General features: G+C 33.5%; 1 protein-coding gene across 4 annotated transcripts in view; it reads right to left on the reverse strand.

Annotated features, from left to right (window-relative positions):
- Positions 1-22,049, reverse strand: part of NOVA1 (NOVA alternative splicing regulator 1) — a 166,143-nt gene that overhangs the window by 36,027 nt on the left and 108,067 nt on the right. For all 4 annotated transcript variants that reach the window (XM_027869824.1, XM_027869825.1, XM_027869828.1 and 1 more), the window contains one exon: positions 6,974-7,140. In XM_027869824.1, coding sequence (XP_027725625.1) covers positions 6,974-7,140 — 167 coding nt within the window. The remainder of the gene's footprint in view (positions 1-6,973; positions 7,141-22,049) is intronic.

Genomic DNA, 22,049 nt, shown 5'->3' on the forward strand with positions numbered 1-22,049 from the left:
CAACTGTGTGATTGTGAAGATATGGTCTGATGTAGGGAAAAAAAAACTATGAAAGTCAGTCTCTTCTCTGCTCATATATTCATTAAGTATACCCATGATGCATACCATTCTCATAAAAATTTTTTAGTGAACAAAAATTATCCATTTATGTAGGTAGCTGTTAATGTCCTCTTGGTCACATTTTCTGCCAATAAAATCTTTTCCTTTTTGTAGAATCTTTCCTTTTTTAAAGTATCTTGAAAATCAATTTCTGAGTATTTTTCCCTTCTACCTCCACCACTCAGATGTAAGGCAGGCTTTATTTCATTACAGAGAAAATGCTCTCCACCAATCCAAACAAACCATAAAAGACTCATAGTAGCCCATAAACAGTTGACACAATTTTCCATCCCTTTCTGATGAGTCTCACCTTCAACATAGAGACCTATAACAGCCTCTGGCTTTATGGCATACCCCTAGGGAATTACACTCCTCCTAGAAGATTACAAAATCTGAATAACTCACAAAATCCAAATAACTCACATTAGTAATAGCGAGTAAAATCCAAATTTTGTTTCTCTGTATCATGTCTTAGTCCCTTATTTATCCTCCAGGTCCAGGGCCACATGTGCAATCTTCTATGTCTCTAGTAGTTTAGCGGTCAGAAATTTCCATGACTCCTCTGGAAGTCTGAGATTCAAAAACTCTCACTGCTTATTCCTTAGTACCATTAAAATTGTGTTGCCTCCAGGACAAATTTCTTCTGTAGGTATTTGATCAAGTTCAGCAACTCTTCACCTCATCTTATAAGTGCCACTGCCCAGTAATTAGGTATTAAGAGGCTCGAGTCCAAATATGATGTTTTCACTATTGTTGCCACTAAAATGAAATCACCACAGGAACATGGGCAGATTATCCTGTTTTGTTTTGTTTTTTTGTTTGTTTGTTCCAGATTCAAATACAAATATTTGCTCTCAGTATGATATGGTACATTTTCTCTTAAGTGCTTTCATTATTTTACGTGTTATTCTGCTCACAATTTTCCATCTTCTCCCTTGCCAATGAACTTATCTCCTAAACAAGTGTTTATTCTGATCTTTGCCTCACCATTGCCAACTCTGGCAAGAAGACTGTTGCCGCCAACATAAGCAGTTGATGATCTGTACACAGAGAGCTGATTTCTAATACCTGTCACAGCAACAACCAATTGTTGCCTGTCTTTTAAGACAGTCAATTTCTGTCTCTTTTTTTTAGATATCTGATCTTCTTCATGTTCAATGCCTTTCAATTACTTTCATGAAGAATATGTTCATGACATAAACACATGAGAAACCCGAGAAGTCCATGAGCCTTATCATGATCATTTCTTAATAATTAACCAAATCTCTCAAAATATTTTTATTGTCCTCCTCTGTGCCTACCTCTAAATCAATTTACTAGTTTTCAAAGTATATAGTGACTTAGTTTGAGATAAACTTATCAAGTTCTTTATAGAATGTCCCTAGTTTTTAATTTCCTGCAATAGATGTTGACAAATAAGCTGAAATTATTACATGGCAGAATTTTCACTTCCTTTAGGTGCATGCTCTTACATTTATCTGTAACTTTTTAACTGATTTGAAAGTTTCATTTAAAGTGAAAATGCCAACATAGACATGGTTTAGAACCTTCAGCAGCATATCCACTCGCTGGTTCTTAACAAAGAGTATATAGCACTTAATATTTGTAACTGGTCTAAAAACTGTGAGTCTTATCACCAGTCTGATGCTACTGCTATTCTTGTACAAGAGAGGGCTAGATAGGACTGAGGTCCTATTTTTTATTTTTATCCATTTCCCAGACTGCTGTGATCAAAAGCAACCACTACTTTAATTTTCCTTTAAAAGCACTTTCACCATGGCTTTTCATTGCCTATCGAAGGGTTCCCTCAAAAGACTAATCACAACTTTTAAGAGTAGTTTTGGTTCACAAGTTGACTTTTAGCCTCACATTTAAGTTTCTGTTCATGATTTCATTTTATCTCTTCCACAATATATCCTCCATTACAGAAAAGGTGGTCTTTCTCATTGTCTACCAAATGTGACATGATACAGTTAATAAAGCAGTATATTTGATGTTACTGGATTTGGATTCCAATCCTGATTTTGAGACTCAGGACTTTTATTTCTTTGGATCAATTATTTTATCACCCCTGGGACTCTATTTTCTCATTTGCAAAATGAAAGGGTTAGATCATATGATCTCTAAGTTTCTATCCAGTTTTGGAACCTATGCTCTTTTCATACAGGTCTATTTGAATTCTGTCTCTGCCACAGATCAGCTGGCAGGCCATTTAACCTTTTAGGGTTTTAATTGTTTTATCTGTAAAATCAAGGTGTTGGACTAGTTGATTTGTGAAATAACTTTCAGCTGTAGCATTCTATGATGCATTCCTAACTTCTTCTTCATGAAATGCTGGATTATTCCCTTCCCTCGATCTATCCAATTCCAACCATTATCCTGTGAAATCTACTTCAAATCCACAAAAACTTGCCAGCTAACTAGCCCATTTGTTGTTTCCCCTTCTTTTACCTGCCTTTGAACTTATTGTTGGTACTACTAATTTAGTCACTTAAAAATACTGCCATGTGAAAATGTTATTTCAACTGTTTTTTGCCTCAGGCAAAAAAAGCATCTGGAAGACAGAACCAAGGCATGAATTTCATTTATATCTTCCTAGTCACATAGTACAGCTTTATGTGCTTAGTAATTCTCATTTTATATTTGCTGAGTCAACGAATCAAGTATTCTAAAGTTGCTGTTGATTTTTTTTTCTTTTTGTGGGACATGACCTGTAATTTGATTAGTGTAGAAAAATTTCAGTGAGGAAACTCCCTCTATATGCTGCAACTTATATTCTATGGCACAGAGAGGTTAAGTATCTTGTCTAGGATCACAAAGGCTATATATGTCAGGGGGGAAACCTTTCAGACTTAGAGACTAGCTTTCTAATGTAACCTCTATGCCATGCTGCCTCTCTAAGATTAAAAGTAATACATCTTAAAAATTAAAATTGAAAAGTCATCCATACTATTCTATCACATTATAACAATGCCAATTTGGCAAAAAAATATTTTTCCAGAAGAACTTATGTACAATATAATTCTGCCTGGGTTAGCTGGATTTAAATCAGATGGTTTGTGATAATTAAGCAAAAAACCTGACATTTTAATTTGACATATTTTTAAGCACAAGAGAATAAACAAGCTGATACATTACACAATTCCTAAAGCAGAGTTTTTGATAAAGGTTGATCAGAATCAAGGGCTAAATGGTTCACGGAAGCTACAATCAGAAGTGGGACAAACTGCGTCTGTACTAGAAACTCTACCACATCGCTGTGCTCAAAGATATACATAAATAGTCTGTATGACTTAAGAAACTAGGACTTGTATGAGAGATGATAATGCCTACATCAACAGTATTAAAAGAGGTAGGTGCTATCTGGTTAACTTAAACTCAGTCACTACTTACTTCTCAATAAGACAACATGCTTTAGGCTTATTCATATTAAAAATATGATACAAAATAGTATTAGACATCTTTTAAAGATATTGTTATTTTTAAAAAGTCAGTTTACTGAAGTCCAAATTACTTGTATACTATTAGAAGAAAAATATCATTTTGGGAAAAAAATGAAGAGATGTCATCCAGATCTTAAACCTAACATTTAAAATTGCATTTTGGAAGCATCTGTTCTTAATGGAAAACTTTAAGGAAACTTTTAACTTCAGCATTTTAAAGCATTTGTTTCCTGTTAAACTTAACATCTTACTAGACTTAGGAGTAAAACAAAAAGTATTACATAAAAATTTCAGATAAATGCTTAAAAAAATCACATCAGGTCTGAGCATGTCAATTTTTAGCCCAAAGCAAATAAGAAGAAAAAAAAAAGGTGAATGATTACTTCCTAAGAATGTAAGATTTTAATAAATAGAACTTTTCTAACAAGAGGCTCTTAAATAGATCTCTATCTTAACTATAAAATATTATATAATTTACATATACTATTTTAGAATCTGAGCGGTAGAGTTGTTTTTTAAAGTTTAAAATCTACAAATAAATTTATGAATAGTATTCCTTTAAATTGTATACTAATTTAAATTTACATAAATGAACTGATGTGTAGAGAATAAATAGTTAATGCTATTGACAGAGAACTTGAAAGTCTGTAGACTTTCAATTCAGAATTATATAACTTGAAAGCTTGGAGAAGCCTAAAGGATCATCTAGTCCAATCCCCTCATTTTACTAATGAAGAACCTGAGGCATAGAAAGGTTAAGTTGTTGTGGCCTAGCCCAAATCATAAGCTTCGTGTTAGAGCCAGGATTAGAATTCCCCTACCTGCCCACCCCCACTTCCAATTTAGTTCTTTTTCCATTGCATCATGCTGCCTTTACTAACAAAATTAATAAATTATCCAGACTCCTTCCTTATTTTTGACCACTCTTTTATTATGTTGCTTCTTCTTAAGGAGAACAGGGCATAAGGGACAAATTAACTTCAAATGTGCCAATTCCAAATGTTAAAGATTAATTTCTCATGAAACAATTATGTTCGCGAATTGTGTGGGCAATTCAAAGTTTGTTAAAAGGTACTAAGAAACATTTTCTCCCCTCTTATATATATTGCTATAATTTATTTTTCCTAAGCAGTTCTATAGAATTTAAAAGTGATCTCATACTTTTTTATTTTTTAATGTGGCACTTAAATTCTAAATATGTTACAACTAGTTAAAAATGAAAATTTTGGTAAATGCTTTGAATTAGTGTAGTATCTTGCCTCAGTTTTTAGTTAAGGGAATAGGTAATCCTTACAAATATTTGCTTTATATAGCCTTCCTCTACAAGCCTTGGAACACATGTAAATCTGCATTTCAAAAAAGTTGACTTTAATTTTGGTAAAATGTGTGCAGTACAAATAAAAACAAGGCAAACTTTCTTTACTGTTAGTTGGCATAATTTGTTTCTGGCTCAGGATATATGGTTGTCTGTAAATTTTATATGAATGTACATACAGATGATTATAAAAACTTATGCAGTGATATTTGTGACATTTTCCCATAAACAAGCTGCCAATAATCAGACTTTTCATCCTATTACTGCATTTTACTGCTTTCAAAATTCAGATATTTTTCTAACACCAACATTATCCTCACCATCTATTGTAATGAGAGAGAGAGAGAGAGAGAGAGAGAGACAGAGAGAGAGAGAGAGAGAGATAAGAGAGAGAGAGAGAAGTTGAGGGTAGAGTGTTAGAGCAGAAATTCCATTGACCCTCTATCTGTAGGATGCTCCAAGAAGTCCTAAACCCTTGGTGGTTTTTACTTACAAATTTTTTTTTTTTACTTACAAATTTTTGTACAGGTCCTAATATCTGTAGCTATACTGGACAAACTGATAGTTCTATTTCTATGGTATTAATCATTAAAATTATTTTTATGCCAATAATGCTTTTTTTACTATTTCTGAATATGCGTCATATTTAAAGTTATGCAGAAAATGGTAAAAAGGATAACAGAAAAAGCGGATGTTGTTTACTGTTGTCAAGTTTGCAAAAATCCAATATTAACACACAAATACATTCATTTTATCAATTTATAGACACTGAATTTTAGATAATATATAAACATAAAGATTATATAATTTTACATTAAAATTAATATAAAATGAAATATATATTATACTATTAAATTGACTATATACTCTCTATAAAAATACTAGGGATTCTGAATCACTATTTAGTGAACATTATCCTGTAATTAGGAAATGAGTTTTCCATACTTACATTAAAGTAATACAATATGTTTACATATATCAATTTTCATACTAGTAAACACAATAGGCTTAATTTTTTTTAACATTATCAACTCACCAGGTTAAAAAACACAAGTTTAATAAGTACTACTTGGCAATGCAATTCACTAACTATGCCAAATATGACCATTTTTTATTAATTATATATGGTATTTATATATAATATATGTATGTATGTATGCCTATACACACATACATACCTATATACATACACACAATATTGTAAGAATAAATTAAATGCTTAGGTCAATCAGTGAAGTAATAATGACCTTTCCACCAAGGTATACTATTGCATCCATAAATTGGTCATGACTTAAAATTAGCTAAATTAACAAGGCTGAAATACAGATCAATACTTGACTACTATTATATGATATTAAACATATTTACAAATTAAGCACAGCTTATGGCAACATTTTTACCATATATGACCATATAGGATTTCCTAAATTAAACCAATCATCCTCAATATCTTAAAAATAACCAAATAAATTTTGGTTACAAAAAAATTCCTTTCAAAAAAATTTACATTGTATTATAATGTCTTCTACATAATAACTATATAGTTACACAGAACAAAATACTTGATTAAAGAACTGAATAATACTTGTTATGTATACAAATTTGCTAATACTTGTGTAAGTAGATATAAAAAATGTTGAATATGACAACTGAATTAGCAAACTAAAATTTCATAGGCAAAAAACAAAAACAAAAACTAAAAACTATAGTGTAGGCTCCAACTATGATTTTTAACAAAAGAGTATTGGGAAATCCGTGGGTGTTATTCCTCTTTATGTTTTTTCCCCATAACTGATGAAAAAAAATGAGTCATGCATTTTTAAGTGAATAGAAAATCCTACAACTTAACTAGAATGTGTCAATGGACGATATATGTTTCTAATGAAAAAAATTCATGTGTTTACTCTGTGATATGGTAGTTTATACACTTTAGGAGGGGGCCAAACAACTGTATAACAATAGAACAAAGGGGGTTATGGTGACATTTTTTAAGCAAAAAAAATTACATAATTAAAAGTTATATTTAAAATTAATGGTTTACAAATAACCCTTTGTTTAAAATGTATTTGTACTAAGTTGCTAATGTTTTTCTTTCAATTCCCAACCAAACACTCACTTGTTTGATGCGGTCTGGATTAACTGTGGTCTGAGGTTGTAGAATACTGACTGGTTCTGTCTTGGCCACATTTTGGGGCATTTCTCGAATTTTTTCAGCAATGAATCCATGAACTGCATTTAGTGCTTCAACTGTTCCCTGGATCAAACACACCCGTTCTGTAGTGCCTGTAGAGAAAAGAAAAACTAATATTCAGAAAAATTTTCTTGTATTGTTTTGAAAATCAGGTAGTTAGGTTTTTATTTAGCTAAGAACATCAAAAAATAAGTTGGATGAACTAATATGAATAATGTTCTTTTTTGTAACTCCAATTTACATATTAGTTCATTTGAGGGTAACAATATTAAGGTATAGGATAGGTTTATTTTAGATTTATTTTGTCCCTCCTTTCCTCCTCACTTCTGTATGGGAAAATATTAAGTATACTTTAAGTCACTCAGTAATGCCCTGGTTAAAAGTAAATGTCACTCAGGACACCTAATTGTGGTTCAATATAAAGGTATTGGCTTAAGAGTAGCCTATCATATCCCTTTGTTGGCCAAAAGAATTGTCTACTAGGTGTCAGGCACTATGCTAAGCACTGGGGATTCAACAGAAAAAGGAAAACAAACAAAACCCCCCCAAGATTAAAACAAACAAAACCAGTACCTGCTCTCAAGGAGCTCACAGCCTAATATGGGAAACAACATGCAAATAACTATGCTACAAACAAGCTACACACATGCAGGATAGATTGGAGATATTCAACAGAATGAAGGCTTTAACATCAAAGGAGAATCAGGAAAAGATTGTTGTACAAAGTAGGATTTTAGCTGGGACTTGAAGAAAGCCAGGAAAGTCAAGTAGTGAGAGAATTCCAAGAAGGGAGGACAACCAGAGAAAATGTACAGCTGGAAGATGCATTGTCTTGTGCGAGAAACAGTAAGGAGGCTGTTATCACTAGACTGAAGAGATTATTGGGATGAGTAAGGTACAAGAAGTCTGGAAAGGTAGGAGGAGGCCAGGTTATGAAAGTCTTTGAATTCTAACCATAGAACTTTAAATCTCTTTCTCTACATACCAAGGAAGCATATGCAGTAAACATATGGGTGGGCTGACAAAGAATCTAGCAAATTATTCCCCTACACTGTTGACCTGAATGGGAGAGGCTACATAATTTCATCAATGATGGTTTCTCTGGACTTAGCTAGGATATTCAATGAATAAGAAACAGTAGGTTCATCTTTGAAGCTTTTTCAGTTTGGTCAAACCTCCAATGCTTATGCTCTGCTGGTACTGGGTGTGAGAACTCAGGGTCACCTCTGTGTAATACAATGAGACATCAGTTTAGGGCTTTAATAATGATATGATCAGACACAAAAATATTTAGGCAATGGCATTATTTTCCCTAGATTTTCTGGTTTAAAGTATTATTAACCAAAATTTTGCTTGTTGCCATTATTAGAGGAAAAAATTAGGCAATTAAGATTAGAAATACTAAGTACAGTTTTTTGGAGGCAAGTTATTACTGCAATGTAAAGTGTACATGTTATAGAATTAGTTAATGAAACTCACTAGAAAGAATGGGTACAAATTTTCAAATATTAAATACTTCAAATATTAAACTTTCTACTACTCATAGATATGATCTAGAAATACAGAAAAAATATCTTTTTTTAATGGGCTGCCATAGATCTTTACCAAGGAGAAAAGGTATTTCTACTTTAGAAAAAGAGCAAGTACAGTAGTTCTGAATGAAACTCCCTAAGCAAAACCCTACTCTTTCACAAATTCAAATATGAGGAACACTGTCTCACTATTTTACTATATACACACACATACATACCCAGAGTCATTTTAGTGCCATGCTATTGATAAATTTCAATGCCACTATTAATTGTCTGGGATTAATGAGCAAAAAATGAATTTACTTGTGTATATATGATCAATTTTATCTGTTCATTAAATTTATATATAGCATTTTACTGTACAAAGTTAATGTATAACTTTTGATCAATATATTACAACAATGAGAAGCAGTATGATATAGGGCTATTATATAGTAGTATAGTGAAGTATAGAGAGTTGGGGTCTCAAGTCTAGGAAGAGCTGGGTTTTAAGGCTCACTTTTGATAGATATTGATTATGAGACCCTAGACAAGTGACTGAACTTCAATTAAGTTCTAGACAACTGTCTAAGATGTTATGTTTCAGAGAAGGTGCCAACTTAAAGTGACAGGAGTTTCCTCATCTAGAATGTCTATTACCTATTACTATTATATGTAATTCTATTAATAATATCATATACTTTTACTGTAGTTAGTATCTCATTTATTATGGATCTTATTTCCTCCTTAACTATACAAATCCAGGCATTTAGAAGGCACTCAAGTATTTGTAATGGTTTAATAAAAAAAAATTCTAGGATTTTCTTGATAACCACGAAAATTCTAAATGTGACTTTTTCACAATTAAAATTTTTCATTCATGTTTTATGAAAGTAAATCTGTATTTTAACTTCTACAGATAATTTCCAGAGTTTCTTTATAAAAGACTTTGATTCTTAGAGACAGTGCCATTTCATAGCAGAAAAAAAGAAAAGTTATTCATTTCACTTACATATACCAGATTTTGGTAAAGATGAATGAAATAGGAAAGTTGACTCAGTGCCTAAATGATGTAGGTAGTGATTCATTTTAAATGTAAGCATAAGACAAATGCACATATGGCCTACTAGAGAGTTACTGACAAAGATTCCAGTTAATCACACTGACCTCACTGACTCGAAATGTGCACAAATTAGTGAATTTAATACATGTATTAGTGCATGTCATCACATGTATGTGATATATACATATACAGACAGTCACATAAACGTATTAGATTCTAAAGTTCACATTTCATTTTATGTAAATGATATCCTGCCTCTATGAAAGAATTTAAAATATTAAAATTTAAGAACAGTATTACAGAACCTTCAAATTCAGAAATATTTATAAATACAAGAACATTTCATTATATAACTATCCATTTTGTAGAACAGTAAATATAATGACAATCTATAAGCTATACATGGTAAGGAGGCTGCTTAAGTCTCATTACATTATAGTTACACACCTTAAAATGATTTAAAATTTTAATTTGCTTTACCTTTAATTTCTGGCTAGTATTTTTAATATTCCCAGACTAACTGTATATTTATAAGTACAGGACTACAGAAAACACCATAGTTTTATACTATTTAGCTATCTGATAAAAGCAAAAAAAAATTAAAATACCTTTTAAAAAATTTCATTTTTTCCCATATTAATATGCATATTTTTATTAGTTCAAGTCAAAGGTTATTTGCCACTCATCTCTTATATTAAAAAAATTCCAAGCAACTCTTAAAAATGTTTATACAAATTATTTATTTGAAACCAGACACTGTAAATATATATATATATAATATACATATCTGTATTTTAAATTTAATAGTAACATAAAAAGTTTCCCCAACAGCTATTAAATTAAACTATGACTAAAGTATATCATTCATTCTTCTCCAGAAAGTTTCTGCTCTTACAGGTCAGGAAGAAGAATCAGAAGTAATAGTATACCCATGGAGATAGATCATTTTCATTTACTTAAAAAAATTGGTCAATTCAAGACCATTAGAAATGAAAATGGACTATTTTAATAGCATGGCCTTTTATGAAACATTTTAACAAAAAGCAATGATTCTTTTTATTACTGTATGTGGAAAACTGTCCAATTTGACAGTTTGAGATCTTAATGTACTTTTTTCTATTTCTTAACCAGTCTTTTCTTTTTCAATGTTAACTCCTGTGGTTCTTGTGTAAAATGATCTAATTTTAAAGGGATGCTCTAGGGAGTCTTTACAAGGATGTATTAATTGTCCACTAAATGACAAGAATAGATGGAGATTGATCAAGGCAACAACTGTTCTTGTCTAGGTCAGCAGACAACACAAAACATAGATCAGGTTACACTCATGCTCCTGGAGCCAAACATGAAGTGCACTTACAGGGATATGTACTGTCAAAACGGAAAGGAAACCAGTCAAACCTAAATAGAAAATTTCATCAACCTTGGCACAGACTCACTAAAAAAGATTTTACAATCTATGTTGTTTTAGCAACCGCAGTTTAATACGACACGTATCATGTCATACATCAGATCGGATTCCACTATTTTTCACTTTCCATAGACCAGTGCAAAGTAAATGAAAATCACTGAACCATGAAGAAATTCAATTGTGTAAAAATAAATTTCACATAGTGTATGAGAGAGAACGTGGAGATAGTTCACAATTGCAACACATTTACTTTGAGAATGAAATTATCTCACTTTCATTAAAACTGCCATAAAAAGAAAAAAAAACAGATTGTACATCCACCATTGGGAATTGCTTTAATTCTTAGAAGAGATGCTGTCATATTTCCACTGAATTCTAATAGCTTTTCACTCACAACATATGGCATACAGTATAACAATTTATATGAGGGAGTTATGCAAAAAGGAAAACTGCCAGGTATATGGTCAACCTGTATAACAAAATGAACCATTAAATCATTGCCATTGGTGAGGGTTTTTTTTTGGGGGGGGGTAGAGGAAGGACTATTTAAAAAGCTTTCAGGTTCCATTAGTGTCTAAAGTAAACTGCAAGTTATCATTTTTAGTTAACAGTAGCTTTTATTATCTGCAGAGGACTATTAACCAAAGTTTAAAGTAATTTATATAGAAAATATTTTCTCATTGTATTTCATAATTTGAAAATATCTTTGAAGCAAATCTTTAATTTAAAAAAAAATAAGAAATGACAAAAAATGGCAAGGAGAGATTAAGATCTCTTTGAATACACCGTAACGTAAAATGATTTGTATTTCTGAACTCTGAAAACTCAAAAATATTGCTATTTTCTATGTCTAATAGAGGTTAACTTTAAAATTGATCAGAAAAGGGGACTGGAAAACTCCATGTTTTGCAAACACATTGAAGACCTTGTTTGAAGTGAACATAAGACAATACAGAAGTAGATGGTTATGGGATTGCTGTTTCAAATATAGATCTGCATCTTCATTGGGGTAAGCAAGCAGATCTGTAACTGTTCCATTAGACTGTGAATTCCTCAAAGCAAGGACTGTTTCTTACCTTTCTTTGTATCCCTAGAGCTTAGCATAGTCCCTCCTCCACGTAGTAGGCATTTAAATGTATACTGATTGACTGGGTGGCTGTTCCATAGCCTATACTCTGAAGAGAGCAGCTTGGGGCACCAAGCAGTTCAGTAACTTGCTTAGGATCCCATAGATGATATGCATCAGAGATGGGATTTAAATCCAAAAAATGCTTGGTAAAAATTTGTTGTTTAAAAATATTTATCAAATTATTTTAAAAATCAAGAAATACATTCTTCACATTAACGACATCCTTTTAAAGTATATGGGCAGCTAAGTGGTGCAGTGGATAGAGCACTGGGCTTGGGATCTGGAAGACTCAACTTTCTGAGTTCATATCTGGCCTCAGACACTAGCTGTGTGACCCTAGACAAATCATTTAACCCTGTTTACCTCAGTTTCCTCATCTGTAAAATAAGCTGGAGAAGGAAATGGCAAACCACTCCAGGATCCTTGCCAAGAAAACCCCAAATGAGGTCAGGAAGAGTTAGACATAACTGAAACAAATGAACTTCTCTTTAAAATATAGTTTAGCAACCTAAGACTTTAGTAAAAGGCTTAGCTACCATTGTTCTACAAAAATTAATATGAACACTAGGTGGGGTCATAATCCCTGAGTGAACCATAACATATATTTAATCTGGGTTCCAAGAAACATTTTTGAGAAATTACCTTATGTATATTATGTACATATGTACATAAAAATGTACATAAAATAGCTCAGGTGCTATTATATCAAGCAAACTCCACTTCATGTCCCCTCAATTCCTGTATCTTTTTAATTTAGGAGCTAATGGGCAATGTGTTTGTTTATTTGTCTCTTCCACTCATGGTTAGAAATAAAGGAAACAGCTAGCACAGATTATCTTCAGATCCCTGGCTGTAAAAGACTAATGACTCTGAGCCTTGCTTCCTTAGCCACTGATTTTTCCACTTTTCTCTACACAGACCATAGTTTTATCAGCAGCCAATCCTCAACCAGCTGAATAACTGATCTTCATCCTAAGGCAGTAGTTTTCAAAATTGATGCAGAAATATACCCCTTTTTGCAATACTCCTATGCTTTTAATAAAACAATATGTGCAAGTATTTATTACCATTTTTATAACACACAAACATCATATACATATAATTACATTAATTATTACTATGTTAAATTCACTGTCACAGGAATATAGATTTAAAGACAGAAGATATATGCAAGATCATCTAAGCCCGCCCTCCCTCCAACTTCCTTTTTTAAAATTGAGAGAAAAAAAAAGGAATTCCAGAGAATTTAAGTGCCTGTCCAAGGGACAGAGCTAGGGTTCAAACATAGGTCCTCCTACTCCAAACTGGAAATCATTTATCTTTAAGAATTCTTTCCACTGCACTGAACTGACTTCCAAAGGCAAAGGAGAAAAAGTGATGGTTGCTAGAGGTCCCCTTCAATCTTGAAATCTCCTAGCTATAGCTTATTACTATATCTGTGGGAAAGGGAGGAGAAAAACTTGGGTTTGTTGCTCCACCCTAGGGGGTATGCTCTTTAGTAGCTCTTGGAACTGGCCCAAGGAACCTCTTTTACCCATGGCTGGTTGGGGAATGAGAGAAGGTCCATATGGATGACTGGTGGGCAGGAGAGGGACATGTGGAACAGCAGCATCCTGACTGCAATACTGGCTAGCTCTGAGGGCCCTGGGTTCTGGGCTCTGACCCCATCCACCAGAGGGGAGGGGAGAGGGGCATCTGATTGACATCATAAGCACTTACTTCTTCTCATTTCTGTCTCCTTTCTCCCTTCCTTACCTCATCAGTTATAATGATCCTTCCTTTAAAGTATTCTTAAGCTAGTATTCACATTATTATGTCCTCAAATACCTATCCAACTTTGTTTCTCATAATTTTCCAATATATAATATCTGTCTTAAAGACTGTGCACATGGGACCCTGACATAAGAGACAGAGGAGAGAGCCAACCTTAAAGCCAGGAAGACCTAGATTGAATTCCTGCCTTTGACATGTAGTGTCACACAAATAGTGAGACCCTGGACCTGAATCCTTTGGCCTTCCATGCATTAAGCAATTCTCCAAGACTTTAAATTGCAGAGAAGGTAAAGATCTGCATTAAAAGAATGTTTACAGGAAAATGTTTCCTTACTGGTGAGTTCCTCATACCAATATAAACTGGACCCTATACAGGTCCAGTTCTATATTGAAGAGAAGGTGTAGACCTGCATTATTAGAAGTGACAACCTTTGTTCCTGCTTTCCCTAGACATGGAATTCCTACCTCCTCTCATTTAAAATTCTATGTATCATTATTTAAGGTCCATACTATTCACTACTTCCTCCACCAAGCCATTTCTGACTACTCCTGCCCACAGTGATCTCTTCTGTATTACTCTTAACTCCTACATAACACATATTCTGCAAGACCTAATTTTGTACTTAATTTGTCTTGCACTAGTGTCTATTGGGCAACCAGATGGCACAGTAAATAGTGCGCTGGTCCTGGAGTAAGGAAGATCTGACATTAAAGCTGGGCCTCAGATATTTACTAGTTGTGTGACCATGGGAAAGTCACTTAAACTTCTGTTTGCTTCAGTTCATTTATCTGTAAAACGGTAATAATAATAGCATCTACCTCACAGTGTTATTGTGAGGATCAAATGATTTAATAACTGGAAAGTGCTCAGTGCAATTCCTGGAACATACATAGTAAACACTACATAGATGTTGGCTATTACTATTATTATTATTATTATTAGTCTCATGTGCTGATTTCCTCTTTCTAAAACTATACTGTAAATCAGCTACACTGCATAAATTCAGTTCTTCATGGAGTTTTAAGTCTCTGATAATACCTGATAGACATTTCCCATAGAGAAATTTGACACTAGAACATTGGTTTCTTAGGATCCTTTAAGCCTTTGGGCCCCCAAGCCCTGCAATGTCTGCAGGGGAATGCATTATGTCCAAATTACCACACCAACTTCATTTTCTTAAGTAAGAGTATTGTTTTTATTAGGTGAATTTTCTATTTCTATACTGATCTTCAAGCACTATTTCCCCGGAGTAGATTTGTTTCAAGTTCTTTCTTATTTTGCTTTTATTTCCCAATTATCTTAGGGCTAATACAGAGTAATATGCCCACTTTATCATTTCTGAATATATTATTCTTTCTCAGAACCAACTGCAGTATATGGAAGAATACTTCATTTTAAAATGCAAAGGCACCTTTAAAAAAAAAGGACTCTAACTGAAAATACAATTAACAATGAATATTTTATTCATAATTGTTTTTAGGAAAGAGCACCAAAATATAGTTTAGTCAGATGAATTTCAAATGAAAAATAAAAAAAAATCGCAGAAATGTCATCTTATGCCACCTAATTAGAATTTTATTTTCAAGTAACACACTGTTGATGATAAGGAAAGCATTTTTATAGTTTAAAAAATATTTTGTGCTAATTATGATAGTACTAAGCTAAATTTAAACTGTAAAATAAAGAGGAAAACTAATTTCTCACAGTACTTTGGAAGAGAATAAATGACATCCTCATTTTAAATTAGATGACTTAGAGTTACATCAAACCAAACAGTGTAAACAGACACCAGACATAGCAACTCTCTTCTATCAAGAGAGAAGATAAATGAATATAAAAATCAGGAGAAAGCCTAGCTTATGGAATTCAAGTCAAGTCCATGAATTACTGTGCTTTTAAGTGCACTGCCTATGCTACTTCTGAGGGGACTCTTTCAATTTGAAATATCTACTTCAACCCCAGAATTTCAAGGGGAAAACCAAATCACAGACAACTCTTTAATTGGACATGTAATTGGACCCATGATAAACAAATTAGCATATATATACAACAGAAGCTGAAAGGGAAAGTTAAAGGGAATAGAAAGGGGAGGAAAAGGCAATTTTCTACTGAGAGCAATTTATACTACAAGGAAGAAATTGAGAGTATGGTTCTGTGAAAATACAATCTACTCTCAAAAATCAGGTTAAAGAAAGAAAAAAAACACCTTTTTTCTCTTGGCAAAACATGAATTAAACTTGGCATTGAGATACCTGAGTGTTTTTCTACCAACTAAACCAGAGAGAAGACCATGGTAGCTAATGGGGTCTAAGACAGAATAGCTTTGAGTGTGGGTCTGGCAATACACTTCACATTGGATATCCAATAATCACCTAAGTACATAATGGCTCATCATTATAAGGTTATCCATTAGGCAATGATTTGTTGCTTATTTTTGTCCAAAGCAACTTATGCAGACCAGCTAATAAGATCTGTGATATTTCAGTCACAACAATAGCATCACAGATTCTCTACATTCAGAAGTTAAGTGTGTTAACTTATTTTAGTGCGTTAACTTATTTCTGTATGACTAAGTATTAAGTGTCCATGATGTACACTCAGTGGAGATATGGAGATGAAATAAGACAGCCCCTAGTTTAAGAAGCTTTCAGAAAAATCAAGGGACAATAAGAACACGCAAACATTTGAAATACAAAGTAGAATGTTCAAAGTACTATGATTGATTTGGGAAGTGAGAGATCATCTCAAGGTGGGGAGGAAGGAATGAAACTACAAAAGGTTCACTGAGGAGCTGGATAGAGAAAGATGGGAATAATGTCAACAACAAGAAATCCTAGAAGGAAGGAGGAAGTCAATTTTAGATACATGGGGTAGTATGATCAATGATAAAAAGATGAGAGGGCTTTATGAGACTGGGACACAGTTGAGTGCTGACGCTAAAACATTGGATTAGAATTAAAAAAATTTGAATCCTGAGTTTGCTACTTCTTAGCTGAGTGAGTTTGGCCAAATTACAGAACCTGAGTTTTGGTTTCCACATTGATAAAATGGGGATAGTAAAACATATTATTTCATCTGATAAAGATGCTGTGACAATTACATGGGATATGTGAAAGGATATGTCTTTATATATACATATAATATATATATATATAATTACTATGTAATATAACCCTTTCTTTTCAAAATATCTTTCCAAACAATCTTAACAGTTTAAATTTTACCCCCAAATTCTTCCCCCGAACCAGTTACTTTTTTTTACTTACAAATAAAACATACCACCCCCAGAAAAGGGGTCTCTGTAGTACAAGAACTGTTTGCCTGTATTTATATGTAAATAGCTAATTTTCAATTAGACAAAGCACAGGAACAAAAACAAAAACTAGAGTACAGAACACTCATCCTGGACTGGACATTGATCTTTCTCACTGGTTGCTGCCTAAAGATTGACATCATGACATAGTGAATAGAGAGCTGATTTTTGAATTAGGAAGCTCTTAGTTCAATTTCTGCCCCAAACACATGCTGGCTGATTGCCCTTGGAGTCAAGTCACTTAATCTCTGAGTGTCCCAGACAACTTTCTAACTTAGAGTCTGTAGGTTTTTTTTTAATTGATACTTGCATTTCAATATAATTTCCTTTGTAATCATATTTATTTTATGTATTTAAAAACATTTTCCTAAGAGAGAGGGCTCATAGGGTTCACCAGACTACAAAACACATACACATACTGCTTTGGGACTATAAAGAGTAAACTGATGGAAATCACAGGTTCAGAGGGAGGAACTTAGAGCAATGGGTACAAGTTAAAAGGAGTCAACTTTCGGCTTGATATCAGTAAAAAACTTCCTAAAAATCAGATCTGTCTGAAAATGTAATGGACTGCCTAGGGAAGTGGTGGGTTCTTTTCCTTGGAGACATTAAAGTATAGTCTGGCCTATAACTTGTTGGGTATCTGAATCGGGATGCTTTTGGTGAATGGGATGAAACTTTAGGCATATTCCAACCCTCAAATTCTATGAAGAGCACATGCATACATGGATTTCTACTATTCAACTATATGAGAACTGTACAGGACTTTGGGGCTTATATTATTCTTAGCTTCTATGATATCTTGCATTTTCCAGGTTACTATATAACTATACTCTTGGAGTCAAATTATATAACATAAACACATTTTTAGACCAAAAACATAAAACAAAGCCTCTTAAAAAAAGGATTTGTTCTATGAAGTTTGGATGCAAAGGGCTGCACTTGAGGACCTAGAGGGCAAAATGTGGCCTCAAGGCTGCAGCTTCCCCACCCCTGGTTCAGTCATTTTTCAATCATGTCTGACTCTTTTTCCACTGACCCCATTTGGGATTTTCTTGGCAGAGATACTGGAATGTTTTTTTATTTCCTTCTCCAGATCATTTTACAGATGAGGAAACTGAGGCAAACAGGGTTAAATGACTTGCCCAGGGTCACACAGCTAGTAAGTGTCTGAGGTCAGATTTGAACTCAGCAAGAAAAGTCTTCCTGACTCCAGGCCTGGCGCTCTAAACACTGAGTCACCTAGCTGCCCAACATAAGCACAGTCTATAGAGTAATATAAAAAAACCCTTAAGATAGTACCCTTAAGATAATATAGTAATTCAGCAAAATAATACAAGGGTGCTAACAACTTTATCTTTCAATTGGATGTCAACTTATGTAAGTTGAAAGATGAGAAAAAAGTGGGGTGGGAGGTTTGGAAAGATAGGAGTGAAAGAAAAGTTTGTATGTGCCCAATACCCCTTCCCAAGATATCTATATCTCCATATCTCTGTACATATATGTATATCTTTTTGGTTTAGATGAACTACAGCTAGACAGAGTAGATTTCTCTGTAATGTCCATATCCTCAAATCTTTTCCTCCTCCTCAATCTTATCTCTTCTTTTCTGGCATCTCTATTCTCTTTAATTAGTAACATGGTTATTTAAACTACCTGCAACTTGTGGATTTAATTTTAGACATATATACTAAGATTTTTCTCAGAATATTTTCCCAAGACAAATATCTTCAATAATGTTTATGACAAAGTAGTAATATAAGGGCTACTATGGAACCAAGTCATTTTATTTTAAAGAAATGAAGGTATTTCAACTTGACCATAGGAAACTAATGGCTTTTTCATCATTGCATAATTTGATGAAAAAAGAAATATACATTTTAAAATTCTTCAAGTCTCTGCACAAAAAAAGTCTTTAAAAAAATTGATTCCAAGTCTAGTACAGAATGAAAGACATACACCGTGACTGACCTTCCTTTTGGAAAGTGGACCACTATCAGAGAAGAATAATAGTACATATTATGTTCAACATTTTAAAAAATATATTTCAGATCAACAAAAGCACTTAAGAAAATCTGCTTAGAAGGTAAGTTCAATTTGAAATTATAGTTTTTATGCCATCCTACGATTATGAGCATTTGATAATACTTCCTCCTACACATACAATTACTAAGAGGAAAAAAAAACATTTAAACAGGACAAAATACTTAAGAAATTGTAGGCCCTGACATATTTTATAATTCAAAATAACTGCCCTTTTCTTCAGGAAATTTATTTTGAACGCAATTATTTTCTAGATTCTATGCTGTAAAACCTGCAAAAAACCCCTATAACCTGTTTGGATGTTAAAGTAGTATGGTATGGGCTGGAAATACTTTTAATAATGAGTGATCTCATTGAGATGATGAAAAAACAAAAAATTACTTCTGGAAAACTAAGAAGATCTCCATATTTATCAGAAGATTGCCCTAAACTCTATTTTTAGGTGCTGATTTTACTAGAAAATATGGACACTTCAAAGTTCCTTTAGGTGATTGAACAGAGAATTTTTTATTCAGAACTTAGACCTTAATTTCAAAAGTAAGGCTGTGAGTTGCCTTAGAACACTCATTATTGAGTCAGATTTGTAGGTGGTTAGTTTTATAGTGCATCTACAAAGGTTTCATCAATCCATCAAGATGTACTTGTTCATTAAGAACCTACTATGTGTTTCATAATCTTAGCTTGGCGCAGCTAGGTGACACAGTGGATAGAGTTCCAGACCTGGAGTCAGGAAGACGACTCTTGCCGAGTTCAAATCTGGCCTCAGACACTTATTAGCTGTGTGACCTTGGGGCAAGTCATTTAATTCTGTTTGCCACAGTTTCCTCATTTGTAAAATGAGCTGGAGAAGGAAATGGCACACAACTCCAGTATCTTTGCCATGAAAACCCCAAATGGGGTCATGAAGAGTCAGACACTACTGAAAAAATGACTGAACAACAACAAAGAGGGAAAACCCTTCCTCTGTACCTATTATTAATAACCTCCCTGACTATGTAATACATTTGTCATATACTTCTCAAAGGAAAATAACAAAGTGAAACAGGAGACATTCAGGTATCTGCTATAGGGCCAGCAATATATCTTATCACTTTTCTATACTTAAGGGTTGTGGTGGCAGAGTAAACAGGTGGAAATTAACCTAAGCTGCTTTGCAGCAAGTGTTTTTGGAAACCCATCACTCTTATTAACTTAACGTAATATCTTTATAGGATGCATTTTGACACATGTGTATGTCCAAAGATTCGGGATTCTTTCAGTATGTTTGAAACTATTACCTAAAGTACATTTTTGGTGGCAGGCCTTAAAGGGAAAAGTACACCCTAAACCAATTCCATAATGGTCTTAAAGACCAGGGCTGCAGAATTCAAAACTATACATACATTGTTAATACCAAATACCCTCTCCCTCCAATCTGTTAAGCACTGAAGCAACTTTTCTCCTCCTGCCGTTTCAGCTCAATACAACTAAATTTAATGTCAACTCAATACAATCCACTTATTGAACACTTGTTATGTGGCAGGTAACTAACTGGGGATACAATGACAAAAATGAAATAATCTCTGCCAAACTGAGTGAAATATACATATACACACATGTATGTTGACACACATATGTATATATACACACAGATAAACAGAAAAGTAATACAGAAGAAACAAAAAGTAACTTGGGGGGCACTAACAACTGGAGAGAACAGGAAAGTTCTATAGATGTCCCCCTTCTTCCTGGCCAAGCTGTGCTTTGAAGGAAGCTAGGGATTTCCCCTCTTCCATATCAATTCCTACCCAAAGCACCATGCTTTGCTGAGGGTATTGCTTTTTTTCTTTTCTTCTTGAAGTAGAAAAATTCTTTTTTGTGTGTTTGTGAGGTGATATAGGGAACAGAGGCTCATGAAATCAAACAGCTTGACCAATCCTTTTTTTTTCCTTAGGCAATTGGGATTGAGTGACTTGCCCAGGGTCACACAGCTAGTAAGTGTCAAGTGTTTGGTCTGAGGCCAGATGTGAACTCACGTCATCTTGACCTCAGGGCTGGTTCTCTAACCAGTGAGCCACCTAGCTGCCCCTTTGACTGTTCTTACCAAACTAAAAAAAGAGGTGTGAAGGGGAGATGAATACTGTAGCTCCTAAAGTCTAGAGATACTAGGAAGTATTACTTTTAACATGATGGCTATGATCTAGTCACCCTAATTCTGAAAAAAAAACCCTTTTAAATGAAACAAGTATTAATCTATGTGTTAGCCCCAATACATATTGCCCAAACCATGAATCTTAAACAAAGTACTGGAGTGAGAAAAAAAGTTTTCCTCGTAACTTTTCCTATGCTGAGAAAAGGGGAATATAGTTTTCTTAGGACATAAGGATGAAAGGGTAAAGGAAAACATAACTACATTGTAGATTTTCTAAGATTTCACTAGATCTTCTGAGGAAAGAGAGGAATTATATTTCCCATTTTCATTAAATAAGACTAAATAATTACTGGTCTACACTAACATAGTTAATGATAAATGGAGAGACAGAACTAATAGTTTAAGACTAGACATATAAACCCCAAATTTAGTGTATATAGCTATTTTATAGCATTGATAGCTAGATGAAATCTACTCAAATGGTAAGATTATCTTTTTAATTCTAAAATTAGTCAAATTATATTTAGTTAGCACAATTAAAAGATTTTACTATTTTGACATAATTTTTGGTACAGTAATAGAATGGTTTTGTTAAGTTTAAGGTTTTCATTAACGTATCTAGCAATTCA

This window comes from Vombatus ursinus, unplaced genomic scaffold (genome assembly GCF_900497805.2).
Source record: "Vombatus ursinus unplaced genomic scaffold, bare-nosed wombat genome assembly UNPS02014794.1, whole genome shotgun sequence".
Classification (NCBI taxonomy): Eukaryota; Metazoa; Chordata; class Mammalia; order Diprotodontia; family Vombatidae; genus Vombatus; species Vombatus ursinus.